Below are 27,561 nucleotides of genomic sequence, written 5' to 3' on the forward strand. Positions count from 1 at the left end.
TCCTTCTGTGTACTTGTATGCTTGGTAAACAGTATAATGTTTTCAGTGGGGCTACATATTGCAGTTGGCTCCCAGTATACACTCATACAGAATAATTATACAGATTTTAATTTGTTTGCTCCATGGAAGTCATTACTATTGGCCAGCATAAAATAATTACTTTGACAAGAAGTTAGCTATTACAAAGTTATTACTGTCTGCTACCATGTGTAAAGACTCCTTGCCAGGTTTATTAATGATGAATGGATGGTCAGTGGCATAGCATAATTGATAAGCACCTATTCCATTATAAGCTTTTGAAATTTGTAGTAAAATTAATCAATGGCGCAGAATTTGCTGCCAAAGCATTTAATGCCGCTCACCATTATTAAGGTGTAAATTGTTCAACAGCTTGTAGTATGAAAGATATACCCCGTGAATTTTGAATCGGCACAAGTTGTTGGACGATTTGCGCCACTCCGCCTTTAGCCTCACAAAAACCTCCGTTATTTTCATGAAATTGCTGCATTTGCACAATAATTGCCAATTAAACTCTCTGAGAAGGTTAAGGTTACTATTTAACAGCGTAAGTACCTTTTTAATTATGAGAGTTATGTTCCTGCAATGCCACTCAATCTTTCTGGCCAAGAAAGAGAGCAATTGAAATGATGGAGTCTCATTCCTGCAGGTAGTAAATTGTTGTTAGAGCTTTTAACATTTTAATTATTTTTCACTTTTTTTACCCCTCTCTCTTAATCCAATCTGTCTTTCCTTCTCTCTGTACCTGATTTGACTGTAATTAACCCTATTCGCTATTCCTCAGCTTCTTTCACAAAAACTTAAATCTCTGGTTTATGTTGGTCCCGTTGTTCAACATGGTTGGAGATGCCCCATTGCCCTCACTGCACGCTATCAACTTGCACCTTCAGTAACTTGCAGGGGAACATTTTTTGCGAGCTGAAGGTTGAGGGAAACAATTCTAACTAAGAAGGCACGCCACGAGATGTCTCACTTCTGGGCCGATGTCTTGCAAATGGTTTATGTTGCAGCAAACACTACACCTGCTTAAATATATATTTTCCCAAATGCTATGGGCATTTTCAGACCAGGCTGTGTCTGGTTTTATAGTATACTAACCATACTGCAGTTTGAATAACTGGAATAGTAGTGTTTAATGAACTGATACGTATTTAGATGGAGTTTCGGGGGATTGTTCAGAGCCTGAGCTAGTGGGTACAAGTGCTTAGGTACCCAACACTAAAGGACTCTACACAATAAGATGGTGGTAAAATAGCAGATCACTGCTTCAAAATAAAACTTTAGGATAACTAGAGAATGCTTCAATATCAGGGATACTAAAGGTAAATGTGAACTTCAGAATTTTATCGGAGGTAAGTTTCAGAGAACCTTGATGACTTATCACGCTATTAAAAATGTATTTACACTGGAATGGACAAGGCCTAACTTTTTCTGGCATGTTTAGTGGGTATCTATCATGTAAATACAGCAACTTCACACCCTTCCATGTGTTTCAATGCCAAGTCACTCGGCGAGATACTGTTATAGCAAAGCTTCTGGTGGAGCCGGGCAACACAGATAGGAGCTTCCTGATTTCTGCATTTAACTGCACATGTTGTCTGATTTACTCTTTATAGTTGATAGTCTCACTATTTTACCACAAAATCCGAGCCTTTCAGTTTTAAGTTAAATATGGTACAGAGGGCCTAAAGGCTGATTTTAACTCACAGCTGAAGCTGGGGTGTGGGTGTCGCTGGCGATGCAAGCATTTATTGCCCATCCCTAATTGCCCTTGAGATAGTGGTGGGGAGCTGCCTTCATGATCTGCTGCAGTCCGTGTGGTGAAGGTACTCCCACAGTGCTGTTAGGGAGGGAGTTCCAGGATTTTGGCCCAGCGACAATGAAGGAACGGCGATATATTGCTAAGTGAGGATAATGTGTGACTTGGAGAGGAACTTGGAGGAGATGGCATTCCCATACACTTGCTGCCCTTGTCCTTCTTGGTGGTAGAGTCCACGGATTTGGGGATTAAAGAAGCCTTGGCGAGTTGCTGTAATGTATCAGGTCGATAGTACACACTTGCATGCATGGTGCGCCAGTAGTGGAGGGAGTGAATGTTTAAGGTGATGGATGGTGTGCCAATCAAGTGGGCTGCTTTATGCTGGATGGTGTCAAGCTTCTTGAGTATTGTTAGAGTTGCACTCATCAAGGCAAATGGAGAGTATTCCATCACACTCCTGACTTGTGTCTTGTAGATGGTGGAAATGCTGGGTCATTTAAATATAGTTAAGGTGGAAACAGACAGATTTTTGAATGAAAAAGGATATGGGGAGCAGGCAGGGAAGTGGAGTTGAGGCCAAGATCAGATCAGCCATGATCTTATTGAATGGCAGAGCAGGCTCGAATGGCCAAATAGCCTACTCCTGCTCCTATTTCTTATGTTCTTATGAAAGGCTTTGGGGAGTGAGACGATGAGATACTCGCTACAGAATACCCAGCCTCTGACCTGCTCTTGTAGCCATGGTAATTAATGTGGCTAGTCCAGTTAAGTTTCTGGTCAATGGTAACCCCCAGGATGTTGATGTTGGGGGATTGGGATGACAATGCCATTGAATGTCAAAGGGCGGTGGTTTAGACTTTCTCCTGTGACGCTAGTGTGGCACGAATGTTACTTGCCACTTATCAGCCCAAGCCTGAATGACATCCAGGGCTTGCTGCATGCAGGCATAGACTGTTTCATTATTTGAGGATTTGTAAATTAAACTAAACACTGCAATCATCGGCGAACATTCCCACTTCTGACCCTATGATGGATTGAAGGTCATTGACGAAACAGCTGAAGATGGGTGGACCTAGGACACTGCCCTAGGAAGTCTAATCCAGTAAAGACCTCAATGCAGTTTCCATCTTAACTCATCTAAAAATCATGGATGGTACAGACTGGAAGGTAGCAATTTCCCTCACTAAAACAGTTAGGCCACTGATGGCCACCTAAAACAGGCATTGCCCCCTTTCGTATGTTAACGAGGGACATATAATTCATCCAATGGTAGATTTGCTTGCACATCAAATTTAAGATTTCCTACATGTTAATATTTGCAGCTGAGGCAAGTCAGCTATCAGTTGACAGAAAGAGATTTGTATTTGAGCAACGTGTACAGAATTTTTCAAAAAAGGACCATATTTTACATGAGAATGTGTGTTGGGGTACGAGATGATTTTTTAAATGGACTTCCCACAAAACAAACCACACCAAGCTGGGTACTATGGGTCCGAAATTCAGTACCGCTGGAAAGCTGGTGCTCCCTCCAACTTTTTGTGGCCATTAGCAGCAAAAATTATATCATGGCTGGGCCACCCCATATTCAGCTCTAAAAGTGAACAAATGGGTTCCAGCGCTAATGAACCCTTCCAAACTGGATTTTTCAGTGATGTGACGGTCTTAATTTGAGTGTTATCACCACTGAGAAATTCAGCATGCAGGTTAAGGCTTTCTAATGAGTCAGCTGCTCGGCCAGGGTTTGCAGCAAGCCCCTGAGGGGGGGGGAAGGAGGTTGGAAGGATGGCTGGTGTAAGAGGCACAAGGAGAGCCAACAGGTTCACTGATATGGAGCTGGAGACACTGATGGACGGTGTGGAGGATAGAAGAATAGTGTTTCCTGACCTGGGGAGACCTGGCAGACCGCCAGTACATAATGCATGGAGGGAGATTGCAGGGGAGGTGTCAGGCCCCTCCATATGTGAGGATGCACTCTCCCAGGAGTGTGCTGGCCACTCTGCACCCAGCCCTTCCAGGGTGGCGATGGGTCAACGCCTCCTAGCTCTGGGGCAATGGGGATCCTCCTCCTCCTCCTCAGGTGGTACTGCTGGCTTGATCTCCAGCAGCTGTCCCCTCATGATGGTCAGGTTGTGCAGCATGCAGCAGACCACGATGATGGAGACCCATTGAGAAGAGTACTGCAAGGTGCCACCAGAGGCACCGGAACCTCTGTTTAAGGATGCCTATGCACTGCTCGATGATGCACCTGGTGGCACAATGAGTGTCATTGTATGCAGCTCTGGTGCTGTCCTGGGGTTCCACAGAGGAGTGAGCAGCCAAGTGGACAGGAGATATCCCTTGTCCCCAAGCAGCCAATCGCAATCCTGACTGCTCAGGCACACTGGTCTGGCGCAGAATGAACAAATCATGGCTGCTGCCTCTCTTGCCCGCTGCCTGTCTGCACAGTGCTGACAGTGACACCTTCTCCTGTGTGCTGCCCTGTTTCTGACCAGATGTACCAGGTGTCACCCTCCCAACACTCCTCCCATCCTCAGGGTGAACCCTGCCAAGCAGGTCTCTGCAGCCCACAGGCCTCCACTCAAGAGTCAGACCTGAAAGTTGTACAAGAGTATGTGCAAACCTCTGAGCAGCACTCAGCAGGTTGAATGGAGCCAAAACAACGAATAAAACTATGAAAAGATAAAATACAGTGGATACTGTAATCTTAAATAAAAACACTAAAATTAAAACTATTTCCCTACCAAAGGGCCCCGATCACAGCAACAGTCCAACGGTGTCCCATTCGAGCACTGACTCAAATACCACGCGGGGGCACCGCTGGGAAAAGCCTTACCTTTTTGCAGCTGAAAATCCCTGTTCTTGCCGCTTTTTAGCGGCCTGCAGGCTGCAGAGCTCTCCGCTGGAATTTCTCCCTTACAGTGGCTTCACCGCGTCGTTTCCAGCAGAAGTGCACACCGCTCAAATCCCCCCCCCCACCCAAGCTGAATACGGCTCGGCTCGGGTAAATCATCTAACTGCGGCGGCCGATTGATTTTAATTGGTTGCCTGTCTAAACTCCGAGGTAGCCGTCCCTTCGGGGACGGTGAATTTCAGTCCCTATTTGTCTGGTGCATGTTGAAGTGTGGCAGGAGCGTGTAGGGAGGAAAAGGAAAGATGCAGCTTCAGCTCGGCTGCAGGATGTGTGCAGCCTTCTCTCAATTGTCCTAAAAAGTGAATGCATACTTCTACCATAAAGGCTGCAAATGGTCAGCTTTTGAGAGCAATCAAAAAGGTCAAGAAAAGTACTCATACTCGCCAAGGACAGGAAGATTTTGTATTTCATCGCCTACTGCAGCCTAGTTACTGATTAGCCAAAGTAGCTGCATGTTGTGGCTCAATTGTGAATGATTTTGAAGTAAACATTAAGGTATATTTATTGATTAAATTGCTACTTTACCAGTAGTTCTTACCACATTTTGAATGTAATATCCTGCAGCAGATCACTTGCTTTTACATTTAAACTATTGAATTATTGGCTTTTAGCTGCTGTTTGTACAAAGCACATTCTGTGATCGCACATCCCTTGCAAAGTATGTGCGCCTGCCTCTGGCCATTACTAATTACATCCACCAAGCGGTTTAAAAACCAGCTTCAGAAAAACAATCACTGATACTCAGTAATTGTTAACATCCAACACTGAATTCCTTATACAAATCATTTATTCTTAAAAAAAAGATATACAAAATAATGGATGTTACTGATGTATTTTGCAACGCTGTTGCAAAGTGCTGAATACATTTAAAGTTCCTTTTCACTTTGGTAAAGTGCATGGATTCTGTCAAATGGACCAGATTTCATTCCCATTTTAACTCCTGGTCAGCTGTATTCTTTTTCAATACTGGCCATTAGTTCCTCTTCGGAATAATCGTACAGAATTGGAATTGAGTTGGGAGAGGTATTGTTTCCATTGATATGGAATCTGAAAGAGAAGACGGGAACACATTTCTAAATGTACTTGTGAATGCCCCCATCCATTTATGGCTAGAAGAGGGTTTTTAAAAAAAAAAGTCATGACATTTCAGGAAGTGAAGAATGATGATTAGTTTAAAAGTATGCCTGGAATGCCACAAGAGTTTACATTTTGGTCCATCTTGCTCATGGGTAGGTTTACCCACCTATCACATTTTGTGGCTGTATTCCCACATTCATAATCAAAATGATTTTGTCCTGCTTTTCTAAAGCCAGTAGCAATCTCAATATGGTAAAATCCTGTCATATTTAAGATCAATATTACCATATGAACACCCCAGTTTTCATACTTAGATAAGAAAATACTCTTTCAATCTCACCACATGGCATATTTGAATGTCTGAAGGCCAGAATAAACATTTGCTACAATGGCAAGGATAATCTCTAAAAGAATAGATTGTATTTGCCATCTGAATGCCAAGATTGAATTATTGATTTATTGACAGTTATCCCGTGTTCCAAGGATGGTGAAGTTTTGCTGCTGCGGACAGCAGGCAGGTCATTTGATGAAGCAAAGAGAAAAATCTTGCACAAATTCAAGGAGAAGTAGAAATCCAGCAGACTGGGAGAGTTATAAAAAACAACGAAGGAACACAAAGAAATGCAAGAAGGAAATATGAATAAACTTGCAAGAGATATCAAAGCATGCAGCAAATATATATACGTAGATAATAAAGACAAAGAGTGGTAAATGAGAAAATGGGCCCATTAAAAAGACAGAAGCAGGCAAGACTATGATAGATAAGAAAATGTAGACATGGTAAGTGAGTACTTTTAATCTGTTTTTAGAGGAGGAAGAGGACAAAATACCAACAGTATAAATTGAACCTTAAAATAAGTCAAGGAGACGAACTTAGTGAATTTAACATAATTTTTTTTTAAGGTAATGGAGAAAATAATGGGACTAGAGAAAACTCCAGGACCTGATGGTTTCCATTCCAAAATATTAAAAGAAATAGGTGCAGAAATTATAAATGCATTAATTATAATTTTCCAACACTCTCTAAATTTAGGCTTCAATAGATTGGAATATTGCAAATGCCACTCCATTATTTAAGAACTGAGGGAGAAACCAGGTAACTACAATTTAATATGAATTATGGGAAAGTTACTGGAATCTATCAACAGAATGACTGGCATTTGGACAGGTATCAGTTAGTGAAAGAGTCAGCATGGATGTGTGATGATTGGGTCATGTTTGATTAATCTAATTGTCTGAGGAGGTCACTAGCATGGTGGATAGGGGAGTTTTCATGGATGGAGGCATTTGATAAGGTTTTGCACAAGAGATTATTTAAAAAAAATAAGGACACATGGAATTGGGAGTAATCTTATGATATGGGTTAGTAATTGGTTGGGAGGTAGAAAACAGTAGGAATAAAGGATTCATTCTCTGATTGGAAATATGTGAAAGGTAGTTTTCACCAGGGATAAAAACATAAGAACATAAGAATTAGGTACAGGAGGAGGTCATCTAGCCCCTCGAGCCTGCTCCGCCATTCAAAAAGATCATGGCTGATCTGGCCGTGGACTCAGCTCCACTTACTCGCCTGCTCCCCATAACCCTTAATTCCCTTATTGGTTAAAAATCTATCTATCTGTGATTTGAATACATTCAATGAGCTAGCCTCAACTGCTTCCTTGGGCAGAGAATGCCAGATTCACAACCCTCTGGGAGAAGAAATTCCTTCTCAACTCTGTTTTAAATTGGCTCCTCCGTATTTTGAGGCTGTGCCCCCTAGTTCTAGTCTCTCCGACCAGTGGAAACAACCTCTCTGCCTCTATCTTGTCTATCCCTTTCATTATTTTAAATGTTTCTATAAAATCACCCCTCATTCTTCTGAACTCCAACGAGTAAAGACCCAGTCTACTCAATCTATCATCATAAGGTAACCCCCTCATCTCCGGAATCAGCCTAATGAATCGTCTCTGTACCCCCTCCAAAGCTAGTATATCCTTCCTTAAGTAAGGTGACCAAAACGGCACGCAGTACTCCAGGTGTGGCCTCACCAATACCCTGTACAGTTGCAGCAGGACCTCCCTGCTTTTGTACTCCATCCCTCTTGCAATGAAGGCCAACATTCCATTCACCTTCCTGATTACCTGCTGCACCTGCAAACTAACTTTTAAAAAAAAATGGCATTGTAAATGTTGGTGTTTCCCCCAGATCGGGGGGCACGGTTGAATGTTTTTCTGTTAACTCCTAAAAGAGTTTCATGTACAAGGACCCCCAGATCCCTCTGCACCACAGCATGTTGTAATTTCTCCCCTTTCAAATAATATTCCCTTTTACTGTTTTTTTTCTCCCCCAAGATGCCAAACCTTAGCCCATTCACTTAACCTATCTAAATCTCTTTGCAGCCTCTCTGTGTCGTCTACACAACCCGCTTTCCCACTAATCTTTGTGTCATCTGCAAATGTTGTTACACTACACTCGGTCCCCTCTTCCAGGTCATCTATGTATATTGTAAACAGTTGTGGTCCCAGCACCGATCCCTGTGGCACACCACTAACCACCAACTTCCAACTCGAAAAGAACCCATTTATCCAGATTCTCTGCTTTCTGTTAGCTAGCCAATTCTCTATCCATGCTAATACATTTCCTCTGACTCTGCATACCTTTATCTTCTGCAGTAACCTTTTGTGTGGCACCTTATCAAATGCCTTTTGATAAGGTGCCACACCCACATCTATTGGTACACCTCTATCCACCATGCTCGTTATATCTATACTGGGGCCTCAGCATTTCACGATGACATGGATGAAGGAAGAGAGTGTTGTTTATTCACTTTTGTAGAGGACACGAAGTTAGGAGGCACAGTGAGTTGTATGGATGGGAGGAAGTTGCTACAAAGGGACACAGACAGAGTAAGTGCGTGAGCAAAACGATAGCAGATAGTGTTCAATGTGGGGAAACGTGAAATCATCCATTTCAGATCTGTGAAAGACAATCAGATATATTTTCTTAATGGTGAGAGTGTGGGGGAGCAAAAGCATGCAAGTGTCCATGTACACAAATCACTAAAAGCTCATGCACAGATACAAAGTGTAATCAAATACTAATGGAATATTGATCTTTATCTCAAGGTGACTGGAATACAAAAAGGTGAGGAGGTGATGCTTCAGTTGTAGAGAGCTTTGGTCAGACCCTATCTGGAGTACTGTGCTCAGTTTTGGGCACTGAACCTCAAGAAAGATATATTGGCCTTCGAAAGGTTGAATAGTGGTGTAATCGAGGTATTTAAAATGATGAAGGGATTCTCAAGGGTAGATACAAAGAAATTACTGCGTCTGGTGGGGGAATCCAGAACAACAGGGTATAATCTTAAAATTAGAGCTAGGCAATTTAGAAGTGAAATCAGGAAACACTTTTCACACAAAAGGTTGCTGGAAATTTGGAACTCACCTCAAAAGGCTGTGGGGATGCTGGGAAAATTGAAATTTTCAAAGACCGAGATTGGTGGATTTTTATTAGGCAAGGACATCATGCAATATGGAACAAAGGTTGGTAAATGGAGATGAGGTATGGATCTAACTGAACGGCGGAACAGACTCGAGGGGGCTAAATGGCACATTCCTATTCTTATGATGCAAATGTCGCCATACAAGCAATGTTGCTGGATGAACTACTTCATAAAGCATGCAAGCTTATTTTGATTGTGAATTATACAAACTTTCACATGTTAGAGGATACTAGCAGCAATCACTATAGATAGAGCTTATTATTGATTATTACTGTACAATCTATTAGAGAATCATGCATCACAAGAACATAAAAATTAGGAGTAGGAGTAGGCCATATGGCCCCTCAACCCTGCTCCACCATTCAATATCATGGCTGATCTTCGTCCTCAACTCCATTTTCCTGCCCGATCTCCATATCCTTTGATTCCCCTAGAATTCAAAAATCTATCCATCTCAGCCTTGAAAATACTCACTCAGAGAGACTCAGCATCTGGGGCAGAGACTTCCAAAGATTCACAACCCTGAGTGAAGAAATTCCTCCTCATCCCAGTCTTAAATGGCTAACCCCTTCTCCTGAGACTATGCTCCCTAAACTCTGACCAGGGGAAATCACCTCAGCATCTACTTGGTCAATCGCCATCAGAATCTTATATGTTTCCTTTTTTTTTTTAAATTTGTTTCTGGGATGTGGGCAGCGCTAGCAAGACCAGCATTTATTGCCCATCCCTAACTGCCGTTGAGAAGGTGGTGGTGATCCGCTTTCTTGAACTGCTGCAATCCATGTGGCGAAGGTACTCCCATAGAGCTATTAGAGAGGGGGTTCCATGATTTTGACCCAGCGACGATGAAGGAACTATGATAAATTTCCAAGTCAGGATGGTGTGCAATGGAGGAGAACTTGGAGGGGATGGTGTTCCCATGCGCCAGCTATCCTTGTCCTACTAGGCGGTAGAGGTCGTGGGTTTAGGATCTTGTATTGTGTAATGAGTGAGACGGGTTAATGAGTAATCTCATAGTAAAGGATCCTCTGGGGAAGATCCGGTCAATGAGATCACCTATCATTCTTCTAAACTCCAGAGTATAGGCCCAATCTACTCAATCTCTCCTCATAGGACAACCCGCTCATCCCAAGAATCAATCTAGTGAACCTTTGTTGCACACCCTCGAAGGCAAGTATATCCTTCCTTAGATAAGGAGACCAAACTGTACACAGTACTCCAGGTGTGGTCGCACCAAAGCCCTGTACAATTGTAGCAAGACTTCCTTACTCTTGTACTCCCTTGAAATAAAGGCTAACATGTCATTTGCCTTCCTAATTGTTTGTTGTACCAGCATGCTATCTGTGTTTCCTATACGAGAACACCCAAATCTCTCTGAACACCAACATTTAATAATTATTTTGCTCTCAATCCCAATGTGAAATTCTTTCATATTATGATCACTCTTCCCCAGAGGATCCTTTACTATGAGATTACTCATTAACCCGTCTCACTTATTACACAATATAAGACCCAAAATAGCCTGTTCCCTGGTTGGTTCTATGACGTATTGTTCTAGGAAACTGTCTTGAATGCATTCAATGAACTCGTCCACCAGACGACCTTTGCCAATTTGATTTACCCAGTCTATATGAAAATTAAAGTCCCCCACAATTATTGCATTACATTTGTTACACGCTCCTATTAATTGTTGATTAATACTCTGTCCAATGGTATAGCTACTGTTAGGGGGCCTATAAACTACTCCCACCAGTGTTTTCTGCCCCTTTGTTCTTGCTTATCTCCACCCATACTGATTCTACTTCCTGATCTTCCGAGCCAAGATCCTTTCTCACTGTTTATGTCATCTTTGTATGAAGTGATTTCCATCCCTTGCAAGACTTGGTGCTCTATCTTGAAAAATTAAAGAATTATAGTGCCTTTCATGACCTCAGGAGCTAAGAATATAAGAAATAGGAACGTGAGTAGACCATACAGCCCCTCGAGTCTGCCATTCAATAAGATCATGGCTGATCATCGACCTCAACTCCACTTTCCCACCCGATCTCTATATCCCTTGATTCCTCTAGAGTCCAAAAATCTAGCCATCTTAGCCTTGAATATATTCAGAGACTCAGCTTCCACAGCCCTCTGGGGCAGAGAATTCCAAAGATTCACAACCCTCTGAGTGAAGAAATTCCTCCTCATCCCAGACTTATTCCTTATCCTGAGACTGTGCCCCCTAGTTCTAGACACTCCAGCCAGAGGAAACATCCTTTCAGCATCTACCCTGTCAATCCCCTTCAGAATCTTGTATGTTTCAATGAGATCACCTCTCATGGGGTGCCACAGGGATCAGTGCTGGGACCCCAACTATTTACAATCTATATTAACGACTTGGAAGAAGGGACTGAGTGTAACTTAGCCAAGTTTGCTGACGATACAAAGATGGGAGGAAAAGCAAGGTGTGAGGAGGACATAAAAAAATGAGCAAAAGGGCATAGACAGGCTAAGTGAGTGGGCAAAAATTTGGCAGATGGAGTATAATGTCAGAAATGCACTTTGGCAGAAAAAAATCAAAGAGCAAATTATTATTTAAATAGAGAAAGTTTGCAAAGATTGACTTGGGGGTACTTGTGCATGAAACACAAAAGGATAGCATGCAGGTACAGCAAGTGATCAGGAAAGCCAATGGTATCTTGGCCTTTATTGAAAAGAGGATGGAATATAAAAGCAGGGAAGTCTTGCCAGAGCTATACAAGATATTAGTCAGGCCACACCTGGAATACTGCGTGCAGTTTTGGTTTCCATATTTATGAAAGGATATCCTTTCTTTGGAGGCAGTTCAGAGAAGGTTCACTAGGTTGATTCCGGGGATGAGGGGGTTAACGTATGAGGAAAGATTGAGTAGGTTGGGCCTCGAATCATTGGAATTCAGAAGAATGAGAGGTGATCTTATCGAAACGTATAAGATTATGAGGGGGCTTGACAAGGTGGATGCAGAGAGGATGTTTCCACTGATGGGGAGACTAGAACTAGAGGGCATGATCTTAGAATAAGGGGCCGTCCATTTAAAACTGAGATGAGGAGAAATTTTGTAAATCTGTGGAATTTGCTGCCTCGGAGAGCTGTGGAAGCTGGGACATTGAATAAATCTAAGATCGAAATAGACAGTTTCTTAAATGATAAGGGGATAAGGGGTTATGGGGAGCGGATGGGGAAGTGGAGCCGAGTCCATGATCAGATCAGCCATGATCTTATTGAATAGTGGAGCAGGCTCGAGGGGCCGTATGGCCTACTACTGTTCCTATTTCTTATGTCCTTATTCTACACAATCTCGCATCATAAGACAACCTTCTCATCCCAGGAATCAATCTAATGAACCTCTGTTGCACCGCCTCCAAGGCAAGTATATCCTTTAGATGAGACCAAAACTGTGCACAGTACTCCTGGTGTGGTGTCACTAAGGCCCTGTACAATTGTAGAAAGACTTCCTTATTCTTATACTCCAACCCCCTTGCAATAAAAAGGACAACATGCATTTGCCTTCCTAATGGCTTGCTGTACCTGAATTCTAGTTCACTCAGTTTCTTGCACGAGGACATCCAAATCTCTCTGAACACCAACATTTTTAAAATATTCTGTTTTTCTACTCTTCTTAAAGTGAATGACCTCACATTTCGCTACATTATACTCCATCTGCCACCTTACTGCCTACTCACTCAGAGCTCAATCTTGCCCAAGCCAGTTTTCGAGCATACTGCCAGAGTTACACCTATTTCTCTAGGCCAGAAATATTTTGCCAAAAAGTTTCCCCGATGTAGAATTCAAATTTGGCAGCGCACAGCGTGTCCAGTCGTCTCGGGGTGGAGCCGGCTGTCTGCACCGAAAAAACAATGTGTATGTGCATTGGGGGGAAAAAAGTGAAGATTCGTTATTTCAATGGATGCACATGCGCAGTACAACTCCGGGTTGGCAATCAGCCATCTTTAAAGATCCAGGTGTGTGTGACAACATTGAGTGCTGTGTGAAAGCATTGGAGAAATCAGAGCTCAGCACCCTACGGGCTCTGGTGTCCCTCATGCAATGACGTTGAATCAATTGTCTCCTACGTAGCACCATGATGCAGATGGCTCGCACAAGGTATGGCATTGTCAGTATTGCCCAATAGTTAAATTTTACCTTTGCAAGAAGCACAAAATGGCAGGAAGGCAAGCAGGACAGTTTCTTTGTTTTCTCTCCCCAAGGTCTGTATGGATGGATCACACCCAGGTCTTGACTTCTCCCCTTCTCCTCCTCCCCCCACCCCCCAAACGCATTGCAGTCTTGTGCCTAGTGCAGCAGCTTTCCGATCGCCACCTCCCTCCCCGGGCTCAGTGCAGCAGCCTTCCGATCGCCACCTCTCCCCCCGGGCTTGTTTTCCAGCCGAGCCTAGAGCCCCTTTGTCCGGGCGCAGGGCCGATTCTGACGGCCAATGCTACGACCCTCCAGCACTGCTTGAAGATGTTCGGTGGTGGCGTGGGAGTAAAAACAAAATGAAAACTTCAGAAATCCAAGAAAGTTCAATGTACTTCATTTGAAAGGTTAAAAAAAAAGTTGAACCTTATTGTGGATATTTAAAGTGTTCTTGACTCTCTCCAAACACAATGGCATCTTTCAGTGCTGATTTTTCAATGTGCGCTGCTTTCTGTTAACTCACCAGAAGGTTTTTCAGAAGTGGCCAGATACTCCGACCTAAGATTTAAAATTTTTGGGCCAACTGCGAAAAATGAAGAAAACTGGCGCAGATACGAGAGAACATCAAAAAAAACCTAACGTAGAAAAATCATAACTAAAGCAGTTACGCCAGCGCAAATTCCAGGGGGAAACTTTGAATTAAATACTTACGGCAGAAAAAACGACGCATGCCTAAAAAAATGGCGCAAATGACCCGGGAAAATTGAGCCCTTAGGCTATCTATATCTCTTTGCAGACTTTGATCTCCTCACAGCTTACTGTCCCACCTAGCTTTGTATCGTCAGCAAACTTGGATACATTCCATTCGGTCCCTTCATCTAGATTAATATAGATTGTAAATAGATGAGGCCCTAGCACTGATCCTTGCAGCACCCCACTAGTTACGCCCTGCCAACCTGAAAAAGAGCAGTTTATCCCTACTCTGTTTTCTGTCCGTTAACCAATCCTCTATCCACGCTAATACATTACCTCCAATCCCATGAGCCCTTGTGTAATAACCTTTTATGGGGCACCTTATCGAATGCCTTTTGGAAATCCAAATATACTACATCCACTGGTTCCCCTTTATCTACCCTGCCAGTTACATCCTCAAAAAATTCTAATAAATTTGTCAAACACAATTTCCCTTTCATAAAACCATGTTGACTCTGCCTAATCGTGTTATGATTTTCTAAGTGCCCTGATACCACTTCCTTAATAATGGAATCCAGCATTTTCCCAACGACTGGTGTTAGGCTAACTGGCCTGTAGTTCCCGGTTTTCTCTCTCCATCCTTTCTTGAATAGCGGTGTTACATTCCAATCTGCTGGGATCATTCTAGAATCTAGGGAATTTTGGAAGATCAAAACCAATGCATCCACTATCTCTGCAGCCACCTCTTTTAGAACCCGAGGATGTAGGCTGATAGGTCCAGGGGATTTGTCGACTTTTAGTGCCATTAGTTTCTCTAGTACTTTTTCTTAACTTATATTAAATTACTTAAGTTCCTCACCCTCATTAGACCCTTGGTTCCCCACCATTTTAGGTGTGCTTTTTGCATCTTCTACTATGAAGACAGATACAAAATATTTGTTTAATGTTTCTGCCATTTCCTTATTCCCAAAGCACTTTATAGCCAATGAAGCCAATGATTGAGGGATAAATATTGCCAGGGAACCCAGGATAATTCCCCTAGGTCTTGTTCAAAATAGTGCCATGGGATCTTTTACCTGAGAGAACAGACGGGGCCTTGGTTTTAATGTCTCATCCGAAAGATGGCACCCCAGTCAGTGCAGCACTCCCTCAGTGCTGCCCTGGTGTGTTAGCCTAGATTAATCACCCAAACAAAACTACGTGCTAAACTCTTGCCAATGAGCCACTTAAAACTTCAGTTCCTTAACTCTCTTGCACTTAAAATATTACAGAAATACAAATGAATTAAACTCACTCCATAACATTAACTTCAGGAAAGCACACAAACTTCTCATTCAAGTTTCATCCTAAACTGCTGATTTTAAAATGTTTATACTTGCGAGAGATGTGGAGATAAAAATTAACTCGTAATGGTTAACATGCTTGCTATTAACACGGACTAAGGTAATTAGGAGGACAATGTGGAGAGGGACTGAACCCCAATCTCCATATTTGAATAAGAGGCAATTGAATAAGATATTTAGCTTTCCAAGGTCCCACACCAGTGTTGGCATGTTTATATAGTACTTACCCATTTGCCAAGTTGTTATTTTCTATGTCCTGTGTACTTATAGTGAGTAAATCCTGGAAAGTTAAAAGACAATTACACACAAATTAGATGAAGCTTCTAAATATCCACAATAACTTGCATTTGCATAGTGCCATTAACATAGCAAAATATACCCAAGGCACTTCACAGGGGCATAAGGACAAAATGGACACGGAGCCGGAGGAGGATATTGGGAGGGGTGAACAAAAACTTTAAGATTTGCATTGCACACCTGAGCGAGTATCCAGATTTATGGACATCTGCTGCATGCTCCACAACTTTGCCATCACAAGGGACTAGTCCTTACCACTACCTGAACAGCAGGAAGTGCAGACGGAGGAGGAGGAAGAAGAGTAGGAGAGGCATCAATCACCAGTGCCCCTAGCTATCAAAGCAGATCATCGAAGAGCACGTCACCGAAAACATCCTTCCCATCCCCAATAGACCAACAGTTCCACAATCCTTACCACTATATTTACTACCACCACCCGATTGCCTTCCTTCAGTCTAGCCTTATGGGTCTTGTCCTCGTTTTATTACAAATATAAACACCAACACCAAATCCAGAACAAAACAAATTTAACAATTCAACTTCATCTGTAATTAATAGTTAACAGACATAATTATGAATCGCCCTAGTGCAAGCCCTTGGTGCCCATCTTCTTTGCCCATTTACATATCCTAGTGCTCTCACAAAGTGTTTTCCCACTGGCTACAGCTTGGGTGGTAGGAGGTGTCTGTGTCATTGAGGACACTTCAGATAGCATAGTAGCAAGGAATCTGAGCAGCTGTGGGCCTTGAGGGCCCGGCTGTGTGGCACTAACAAGGGCACTGGCAGAGTTGGTGGCGGGGAAGCAGGTGTGATATCATCCCGAGAGAGACCAGCAGGTAGGTGCATCTCCCATGGAGCCAAGGCCAGTTTCCTGGGACTGCACCTCAACACTCCTGTGGCTCCATCAACAGTGGCTCCCAAAGTCAAGCTGGCAGCCATCTGAGTTTCCATGGAAGCTGCGAGAGCTGTCAGGAGAGGGTCCATGATGGTGGGCGCCACTGTCGTATTGATGGAGCTGAGCACATGGTCCATGTTATATAGAATAGTTGGCAGATATGATCCTGAAGTAAATCAGGAATGCAATGTTATATGTGTTGTAAAATCAAAAGCATATCAATTGCATGGTAATGTTATTCATGCATCTGAGGAAACGATACTGAATTCAGAAATGCTGCCAATGAAGAAAAGTCAATGACACAAGGTGTACATCTACAATATAATACATGGTTGCGAGCACTTGACATAAAGAAGGAAAACTATCAACCACAGGATTACATTATAACCAGGCAACTGGAGGAGCAAGTTTACTTCATGAATAGTATTTATTTTTGGGAAGGTGATGGGGGGGGGGGGGGGGTGGAGGGGGAGAGAGAGAGAGAGAGAGAGAGAGAGAGAGAGAGAGAGAGAGAGAGAGAGAGATCTTGGAGCATGCTCTCCCAGAACATTGATTTTTCACAATTTATTTGGTGCATTTGGGAGTAGTTTTTTTTAATATAAAATTTTGCTCATAATGCACACTTCTTACCTCACGTTATCCTAATTTTTCTGTCACGCTTTTTATGTCAACAGTTATAATGGAAAAATAATACATCAATATTTTGCGATGGAAAACATCTTCGGTGTTCTTGCCACTAGGTGCTTCAATGCTCCGATTTACCCAGGGCCTTATGCCATTTTGTTATTTTTCTCCCACAAGTCAGGTAAATTTTACATGTTAAATGAAATAAAAATTTATTTCCCTCCCTGCTGTCTTTGCTCTCCTGCCCTTGGGTGTCCTTCTTCTCCATGGGCTCCAATCACGAAGCCTCTTTGAAGGTAAAATTGTGCTGCAGGTAGCACGTCACCACTAGCCGAGATCCTAGCTGGACAGTATTGTAGAACACCCAGAGACTGATCTCGGCATCTGAAGCATACCATCAGCATTCCAACTGTGCTATCTGAAAACTCTGGTGGTGGAATGGGACCTTGTTATAGCAATGCTCAGATGGTGTCCCAGAAAAGCATACAGGGCTCATTGACAGTGCTGTATAGGGTAGCCTTAATCTTTCAGTCTCCACCTAGAGACTTGCTTTTCTGGGTGAAAGACAGTTGGAACAGTGGACTGCCTTAAAATGAAGACATTGTGGGAGTTGTTCAGAAAAAGACTTTTCAATTAATTGGTGCAGTGCTCCTGATTAGAAACAAGTTAGACATAGAGTGAATTCTTTCCTGTTGCTGTTAAGTCATGGCACTAATGAAGGTAGCACCTATGGTTACGTGTGTGCTATCTTGGAGCTTCTTATTTGGGGTAACCCAATCATTGTGAAAATTGCAGTGTCCGGTCATGCTGCTGCTGGTTGTCCATGGGAAAGAACTGACAATAAGAACATAAGAAATAGGAACAGGAGTAGCCCATATGGCCCCTTGAGCCTGCTCCGCCATTTAATACGATCATGGCTGATCCGATCATGAACTCAGGTCCACTTCCCTGCCTGCTCCCCATAACCCCTTATTGGTTAAGAAACTGTCTATCTCTGTCTTAAATTTATTCAATGACCCAGCTTCCACAGCTCTCGGAGGCAGCGAATTTCACAGATTTACAACCCTGAGAGAAGAAATTCCTCCTCATCTCAGCTTTAAATGGGCGGCCTCTTATTCTAAGATTATGCCCCCTAGTTCTAGTTTCCCCTATCAGTGGAAACATCCTCTCTGCATCCACCTCGTCAGGCCCCCACGTAGTCTTATACATTTTTATAAGATCACCTCTCCTTCTTCTGAATTCCAATGAGTAGAGGCCCAACCTACTCAACTTTTCCTCATAACTCAACTCCCTCATCTCCGGAATCAACCTAGTGAACCATCTCTGAACAGCCTCCAAAGCAAGTACAGGAAACGCTCGTTTATCCGGATACGGATTTAACGGAAAACCGCCGTTACGAAATTTAAAATATTGCGTCGCCACTTCTCACCGACTGGTGGCCCTGCACGTAACACTTCGACATACATCATATCCAGATACTTCTGTTGCAAAATCGCTAACATTTGCAAACGTCACACTCACCACGAGCAAGGACTCACAAAATCTACCGTAAAAATCTAAAAACTTAATACACAAGTTCACTCTCCTCTGCCCTTGCTTTGCTGGTGTGAGAGTGCTGCTGCACCCGCTGTCTCTCGCGGCCGCCGCTGACGTTGGGAACGGGGGCAGTGCCGGCGCCGGGTTCCAGGCACAGAACGCAGCCCGGAGAGCGCGCTCCAGGACCGCGGAGCTAGACAATCTCCTCCTCGAGGCCACCTGCAGCCACTCCCAGTGCAGCTTTCGTCCCTCTACGATTACAGTCCGGGGGAAGTAATTGCATGCTGGCAACTTCTGCAGAAACGATGGTCGCGCATGAACCGTTTGCCTCGCACATTCTCACATTGAAACCACTCACAGCTCTTCTTGCAATTAGTTACTTCAGATGCAGCGACTATTAAGTAGGCGATCACTAACATACCCGTGGGAATTTTTATTTCCAATGAGTTGTTAAATATATATATATACAAATATTAACTTTAAAATGTAAACTCGCCTTATTGGAAAATTCGTTTACCCCGAATTCCCGAATCCCCGAGCGACCCGGATAAACGAGAGTTTCCTGTATATCCTTTCTTAAATATGGAAACCAAAACTGTACGCAGTATTCTAGGTGTGGCCTCACCAATACCCTGTATAAATGTAGCAAGACTTCCCTGCTCTTATACTCCATCCCCTTTGCCTTCCTAATCACTTGCTATACCTGCATACTAACCCTTTTGTGTATTGTGCACCAGGATCCCCAGGTCCCGCTGTACCGCAGCACTTTGCAATTTTTCTCCATTTAAATAATAACTTGCTTTTAGATTTTTCTGCCAAAGTGCATAACCTCACACTTTCCAACAGCCAAATCTTTGCCCACTCATTTAGTCTACATCTTTTTGCAGGTTGTGCGTGTCCTCTTCACACATTGCTTTTCCTCCCATCTTTGTATCGTCAGCAATTACACTCAGTCCCTTCCTCCAAGTCGTTAATATAGATTGTAAATATTTGGGGTCCCACACTTATTCCTGATTGCCAACCAGAGAATGAACCATTTTTCCAGACTCTCTAACAGAAAACAGTTAGCCAATCCTCTATCCATGCTAATATATTACCCCCGACCCCATGAACTTTTATCTGGTGCAGTAACCCTTTATGTTGCACCTTGTCAAATGTCTTCTGGAAGTCCAAATACACCACATCCACTGGTTCCCCTTTATCCACCCTGCTCATTACATCCTCAAGGAGATCCTGCAAAAGTGTCAAACATGACTTCCCCTTCATAAATCCATGCTGACTCTGTCTGACTGCATTATGCTTTTCCAAATGTCCTGCTACTGCTTCTTTAATAATGGAACCCAACATTTTCCCAACCACAGATGTTAGGCTAACTGGTCTATAGTTTCCTGCTCTTTGTCTGCCTCCTTTTTTCAATAGGGGTGTTACAGTTGCAGTTGCAGTTTTCTAATCTGTTGGGACCTCCCCAGAATCCAGGGAATGTTGGTAAATTACAACCAATGCATCCACTATCCCTGCCACTACTTCTCTTAAGACCCTAGGATGTAAGCCTCAGGTCCAGGGGATTTATCTGCCTTTAGTCCCCATTATCTTACTGAGTACCACCTCCTTAGGCGATTGTAATTGTGTTAAGTCCCTTCCCCCTTAGCCCCTTGACTATCCATTGTTGGGATATTTTTAGTGTCCTCTACCATAAAGATTGACACAAAATATTTGTTCAGAGTTTCTGCCATCTCCATGTTCTCCATCACTAATTCCCTGGTCTCATCCTCTAAAAAGGGACCAACATTTACTTTAGCCACTCTTTTCCTTTTTATATACCTGTAGAAACTCTTGGTATCTGTTTTTATATTTTGTGCTAGTTTACTTTCATAATCTATCTTCCCTTTCTTAATCATTTTTTTGTTGTTCTAGCATGATGAAGCATTACATCCCCAATGGTAGTCTGGAAGACCTTCATATTGTAAACATTCAAGGAGCGTATTACCTTTACAGCCACTAGCTGTGTACTGCTTGTGGAGGAGGTGGGCTCTCGGTTGGGTTGGAGTAATCGAAGGGTGATGTCACAGTCAAGGGGGTAAGTGATTGGTAAGTAGTTTTTCCTTTATCATTGTTATTGCCAAATTAAGTTAGTCTATGGGGTTAAGTCATGGCAGGAGAGCTTGGACACATGTCATGCTCCTCCTGTGCTATTTGCGAACGCTTCGTGTTCCTGACAACTACATGTGCGGCAAGTGTGTCCAGCTGCAGCTCCTGACAGATTGCATTGCGGCACTGGAGTTGCGGGTGGATTCCCTCTGGAGCATCCGCAATGCTGAGGATGTCATGAATAGCATGTTTAGTGAGTTGATGATACCGCAGGTAAAGGTTACACAGATAGGGGATGGGTGACCAGCAGGAAGAGCAGTGAAAGGGAGGTAGTGCAGGGGTCCCCTGCGGTCAGCCGCCTCCAAAACGGATACACCGTTTTGGGTACTGTGGGGGGGGGGGGGGGGGGGGGATGACTCATCAGGGGAGAGCAGCAGCAGCCAAGTTCATGGCACCGTGTGTGGCTCTGCTGCACAGCAGGGCAGGATAAAAAGAGTGGGAGAGCTAGAGTGGTAGGGGATTCAATTGTAAGGGGAATAGATAGACATTCCTGCGGCCACAATTGAGACTCCAGGGTGGTATGTTGCCTCCCTGGTGCAAGGGTCAAGGATGCCTTGGAGCAGCCGCAGGACATTTTGGAGGGGGGGGGGGAGGGTGAACAGCCAGTTATCGTGGTGCATATAGGTAAAAAACAGGGTGAGGTCCTACAAGCTGAATTTAGAGAGCTAGCAGTTAAATTAAAAAGTAGGACCTTAAAAAGGTAGTGATCTCAGGATTGCTACCTGTACCACGTGCTAGTCAGAGTAGCAATTGCAGGATAGCGAAGATGAATATGTGGCTTGAGGAGTGGTGGAGAAGGGAGGGATTCAAATTCCTGGGACATTGAAACCGGTTCTGGGGGAGGTGGGACCAGTACAAACCAGACGGTCTGCACCTGGGCAGGACCAGAACCAATGTCCTAGGGGGGAGTGTTTGCTAGTGCTGTTGGGAGGGGTTAAACTAATATGGCAGGGGGATGGGAAGCTATGCAGGGAGACAGAGGGAAGTAGAATGGGGGCAGAAGCAAAAGATAGAACGAAGAAAAGCAAAAGTGCAGGGCAGAGAAAGCCAAGCCAAATATCAAAAAGGGCCATATTACAGCCAAATTCTAAAGGGGTAAAGTGTGTTAAAAAGACAAGCCTGAAGGCTCTGTGCCTCAATGCGAGGAGTATTCATAATAAGGTGGACAAATTAACTGCGCAGGCCGCAATTAACGAATGTGATATAATTGGCATCACGGAGACACGGTTCCAGGGTGAACAAGGCTGGGAACTCAACATCCAGGGTAGTCAGCATTCAGGAAGGATAGACAGAAAAGAAAAGGAGATAAGGTAGCATTGCTGGTTAAAGAGGAAATTAACACAATAGTAAAGGAAGGACATTAGCTTGGATGATGTGGAATCTGTATGGGTGGAGCTGCGGAATACCAAAGGGCAGAAAACATTAGTGGGAGTTGCGTACTGACCACCAAACAGTAGGAGAGAGGTTGGGGACAGCATCAAACAAGAAATTAGGGATGCATGCAATAAAGGTACAGCAGATATCATGGGCGACTTTAATTTACATATAGATTGGGCTAACCAAACTGGTAGCAATACAGTGAAGGAGGATTTCCTGGAGTGTATTAGGGATGGCTTTCTAGACCAATATGTCGTTAACCAACTGTAGGGCTGGCCATCCTAGACTGGGTGATGTGTAATGAGGAAGGACTAATTAGCAATCTTGTTGTGCAAGGCCCCTTGGGGAAGAGTGACCATAATATGGTAGAATTCTGTATTAAGATGGAGAGTATCACGGTTAATTCAGAGACTAGGGTCCTGAATTTAAGGAAAGGTAACTTCGATGGTATGAGACGTGAATTGGCTAGAACAGACGTGCGAATGATACTTAAAAGGTTGACGGTGGATAGGTAATGGCAAACATTTAAAGATCACATGGATGAACTTCAACAATTGTACATCCCAGTCTGGAGTAAAAATAAAATGGGAAGGTGGCTCAACCGTGGCTAACAAGGGAAATTAAGGATAGTGTTAAATCCAAGGAAGAGGCATATAAATTGGCCAGAAAAAGCAGCAAACCTGAGGACTGGGAGAAATTTAGAATCCAGCAGAGGAGGACAAAGGGTTTAATTAGGAGGGGGGGAAATAGAGTAGGAGGGAAAGCTTGCTGGGAATATAAAAACTGACTGCAAAAGTTTTTATCGATATGTGAAGAGAAAAAGATTAGTGAAGACAAACGTTGGTCCCTTGCAGTCAGATTCAGGTGAATTTATAATGGGGAACAAAGAAATGGCAGACCAGTTGAACGAATACTTTGGTTCTGTCTTCACAAAGGAAGACACAAATTATGTTATGGAAATACTAGGGGACCGAGGATCTAGTGAGAAGGAAGAACTGAAGGAAATCCTTATTAGGCAGGAAATTGTGTTAGGGAAATTGATGGGATTGAAGGCCAATAAATCCCCGGGGCCTGATAGTCTGCATCCCAGAGTACTTAAGGAAGTGGCCCTAGAAATAGTGGATGCATTGGTGATCATTTTCCAGCAGTCTATCGATTCTGGATCAGTTCCTATGGACTGGAGGGTAGCTAATGTAACACCACTTTTTAAAGAAAGGAGGGAGAGAGAAAACAGGTAATTATAGACTGGTTAGCCTTCCACAGTAGTGGAAAAAATGTTGGAATCAATTATTAAAGATGAAATAGCAGCACATTTGGAAAGCAGCGACAGGATCAGTCCAAGTCAGCATGGATTTGTGAAAGGAAAATCATGCTTGACAAATCTTCTGGAATTTTTTTGAGGATGTAACTAGTAGAGTGGCCAAGGGAGAACCAGTGGATGTAGTGTATTTGGACTTTCAAAAAGCTTTTGACAAGGTCCCACACAAGTTGTGCAAAATTAAAGCACATGGTATTGGGGGTAATGTACTGACGTGGATAGAGAACTGGTTGGCAGACAGGAAGCAGAGAGTCAAGATTAACGGGTCCTTTTCAGAATGGCAGGCAGTGACTAGTGGGGTACCGCAGGGCTCAGTGCTGGGACCCCAGCTATTTACAATATACATCAATGATTTAGATGAGGGAATTGAGTGTAATATCTCCAAGTTTGCAGATGACACTAAGCTGGGTGGCGGTGTGAACTGTGAGGAGGATGCTAAGAGGCTGCAGGGTGACTTGGACAGGTTAGGTGAGTGGGCAAATGCATGGCAGATGCAGTATAATGTGGATAAATGTGAGGTTATCCACTTTGATGGCAAAAATACGAAGTCAGAATATTATCTGAATGGCGGCAGATTAGGAAAAGGGGGGGGTGCAACGATACATCAGTCATTGAAAGTTGGCATGCAGGTACAGCAGACGGTGAAGAAGGCAAATGGTATGTTGGCCTTCATAGCTAGGGGATTTGAGAATAGGAGCAGGGATGTCTTACTGCAGTTGTACAGGCCCTTGGTGAGGCCTCACCTGGAATATGGTGTTCAGTTTTGGTCTCCTAATCTGAGGAAGAATGTTCTTGCTATTGAGAGAGTGTAGCGAAGGTTCACCAGACTGATTCCCAGGATGGCAGGACTGACACATGAGGAGAGACTGGATCGACTGGGCCTGTATTCACTGGAGTTTAGAAGGATGAGAGGGGATCTCATAGAAACATGTAAAATTCTGATGGTACTGGACAGATTAGATGCAGGAAGAATGTTCCCAATGTTGGGGAAGTCCAGAACCAGGGGACAGTCTAAGGATAAGGGGTAACCCATTTAGGACTGAGATGAGGAGAAACTTCTTCACTCAGAGTTGTTAACCTGTGGAATTCTCTACTGCAGAGAGTTGTTGATGCCAGTTCATTGGATATATTCAAGAGGGAGTTAGATATGGCTCTTATGGCTAAAGGGATCAAGGGGTATGGAGAGAAAGCAGGAAAGGGGTATGGAGGTGAATGATCGGCCATGATCTTATTGAATGGTGATGCAGGCTCGAAGGACCGAATGGCCTACTCCTGCACCTGTTTTTCTATGTTTTTCTGTGACGTAACCCTCTGATGGCTTTCTTTGTAAAGCACACCCTCCACAAGCATTAAGTAGAGGTAGGATCACCTTGGTCTATATAGTCTAGCGTGGAATACTGGTGGGTAGATATCATGCAGCTCCTATGGTGACTGACCAGCCTGTTGTTCCTCCAACAAAAAACATGATACTGGCACATTCCCAATGAGAACCATTGTGCCCTCTATAATACTGTGGGGGGGGGGGGGGGGGGAAGTGAGAGTTCCACAACAGAAGGCACAAGGGTAGATGGCAAAGCAATAGTAAGCAGCAGAAAACAGGTCGGAGGTTTTACTAGGCTTCACTTGCTGTGCCCTTTAAATGTATTTCTGCTTTCTCTGTAGCGCCTAGCAATACTGGACATCCGTTATTAATGAGCATGATTTACATCCAACATTGCTAAGATGATGACAGAAAATGTCATATCATTACCACCTCGTTTAAATATGTTCGCCTAGTTGAGGGCAGGTGTTTCCTGCAGCAGGCGGAAGTGATGCTGAAAAGTTGATAAAGTGCATGGCGATGTGAGGATAACGGACCCCGGTTCACTTCTCTTCTTCTCTCCCCCCCCCCCCCCCCCCAGCTAAAAACCCGGTAGGACAGCAGGAAACCCTGCCCCTTTTAGTGTAATCCTAATTCATAACAACCTCTAAAGTGGAAAGTGTTTATACTCACTAAGCCCACTTACATGCTATCAAAAAAAAGTGAGCTCACCCGTGTCTCAAAGATTACAAAAGTGCGTATAGGATCGATTTGTGGGGCGAAGGTGAAGTCGAGTCGCCCGCTGCCGGCAAGCGAGCTCCCGCGGAATCTCGCCGCTATCGACTCAACACTGACGCTACTCAGAAACCCTGGGCAGTGAGCATCAGCTTGCTTCCTGAGCCTAATGGTATTTGAGAAAAGGAACTTAACCCAACTCCAGAAGAGTCGTATATAAGGCCATTTGTTGGGGCAGAGCAGAAAGAGCTGTACTCTGTAGCGGAGAGTGTTGGATTTGCCATCACTGACGCTTGTTACCTTGACCAGGGTGAGAAAATAAATGAAGAAAACAATATCACTAATGCAAAGCCCTGAATATTGTAGGATACTTAAAAGAAAAAAGGATAGCCTTGCTAAATTGTTAAGAGCCTCACCACATTTGGTGTGGTTTATTGGTACATTGTTTGAACTGGTGGTCAGTCCCGTGCCTGCAGCAGCCGGCCAGATGGGATGTTGCAGTTTGTTTCCTCGCCTTGATGCCCAATGACATTCACTCAATAGCAGCACATTTATTCAGAGGGTTTCCTGGGCTGAATGATGTGGACATTCAGTGCCCCGTGTGTGTAACCACCTTGTCTAATACACCAATCTGACGGGGAAAGTAAACACAAGGAAAGATTGCACAAAACACGGAGAATGTGAGACTTCAGATTTCAGGCACTTAACGCGTTCCCGGCCAGGTAAATGATTTATTGACGTAAAATCAGAAACAATCTTCAAGACACATGGTTAACATTAAGCAGATGTTTGCCTTTGCAGTTGGATTTTGAAACTTATAAAACATCCACGGCCACATGTCATGGGTTACTGATACAGCGATACAAGTTAAATCTTCCGGATTGCTGTGCATTTGACACGGAGTATACTCCTGCTTCACGGCTCGATCAATTTGAATTTGAATTTCGTTGAGTTTAGCCGATTTATTGATTTAACTTTTATATTTATTCAAATCGCTATAAACAAGGACGTTATTAATATCTTAACTGTCGAATGCTGTGTATCTGAAATAAGGGACTTAAATGGATGCTTTTTAAGAACAATGTTTTACTAAAATTAAACGTCTTCTACAGTCTGTGCCCATTAACCGGTCTCAGTGAAATGTGCGGCAGGAAAATCACTGGGCTTACTTTTTTTTTTAAAAGCCACTGATTTGGTTTAAATATTTCCACTCGACATTCAGACGCTCTGTTTAAAAAAATCAAAACATGTAAACTCACGTGGGCACGGTGTTGCTGGTTGCTGGGAGCCCTCGGGAGCCGAGCTGTGTGTGAAGCGAGCAGCGGCTCTGATTCCTCACCCTGCCCGGCCGGGCTCCGGGTAGAGGGCGTGGAGTTCAAGCCCGGGTCGCTGCAGGGGGACCCGCAGTTAGTCCACGTGTAAATGTTGACTCGCTGGAAGGAGCCGGGCTCCGGGTTGCTGTTGGAGCCGCGCCGCCAGTCCTCGCACTCCGCCAGTACCCTGTCCAGCTCTTGCTCGATGCTGCAGTCACCGGCCGGAGGATGCCGTCCGCCTCCGTTGCGCCGGTTCTCACTCGTGGTGCCGCAGTCAAGCTGCCAATTTCCACCCTCTTTCTTCTCGCTCTTTGCTGGTCTCCGCTGACCTCCATCGCTCTTGCCCTCCTGCCCTGGCTGCTGGCCGTCTCCCTCCTCTGGCCACCTCGCCTTTCTGCACTCACCTGGCTCCGGGGGTCCCGGTGAAATCCTTTTCCATTTGCTGCTGCCGCCACCCATCGTGCCGTTTCCTCTCACGCGGACTCTAGATTTGCTGCATCACTGACTCCCCGGTCAGCAAGTCAACCGCTTCCCTCCTTTCCTCTCTCTCCTCTACATTTCACCTTTTACGGGTTTCC

At 43.9% G+C, this 27,561-nt stretch overlaps 1 protein-coding gene across 4 annotated transcripts; it reads right to left on the reverse strand.

The window, feature by feature from the left end:
- Window positions 1-5,457: 5,457 nt before the first annotated feature.
- LOC139267138 (uncharacterized) lies at window positions 5,458-27,561 on the reverse strand. 4 transcript variants are annotated; one of them, XR_011593836.1, is made up of 3 exons: window positions 19,289-19,375; window positions 15,668-15,720; window positions 5,458-5,735 (listed from the first exon to the last, which is right to left on the reverse strand). XR_011593836.1 is itself a non-coding variant. In XM_070884983.1 (3 exons), exons 1-3 carry the CDS (start codon window positions 27,440-27,442, stop codon window positions 5,633-5,635), a joined length of 669 nt encoding a protein of 222 aa, XP_070741084.1. In that variant the 5' UTR covers window positions 27,443-27,561; the 3' UTR covers window positions 5,458-5,632. The 4 variants fall into 4 exon arrangements, 1 of the variants encoding a protein (XP_070741084.1); XR_011593834.1 differs by lacking the exon at window positions 19,289-19,375 and adding an exon at window positions 18,778-19,039; XR_011593835.1 differs by lacking the exon at window positions 19,289-19,375 and adding an exon at window positions 18,480-18,631.

This window comes from Pristiophorus japonicus, chromosome 7 (genome assembly GCF_044704955.1).
Source record: "Pristiophorus japonicus isolate sPriJap1 chromosome 7, sPriJap1.hap1, whole genome shotgun sequence".
Classification (NCBI taxonomy): Eukaryota; Metazoa; Chordata; class Chondrichthyes; family Pristiophoridae; genus Pristiophorus; species Pristiophorus japonicus.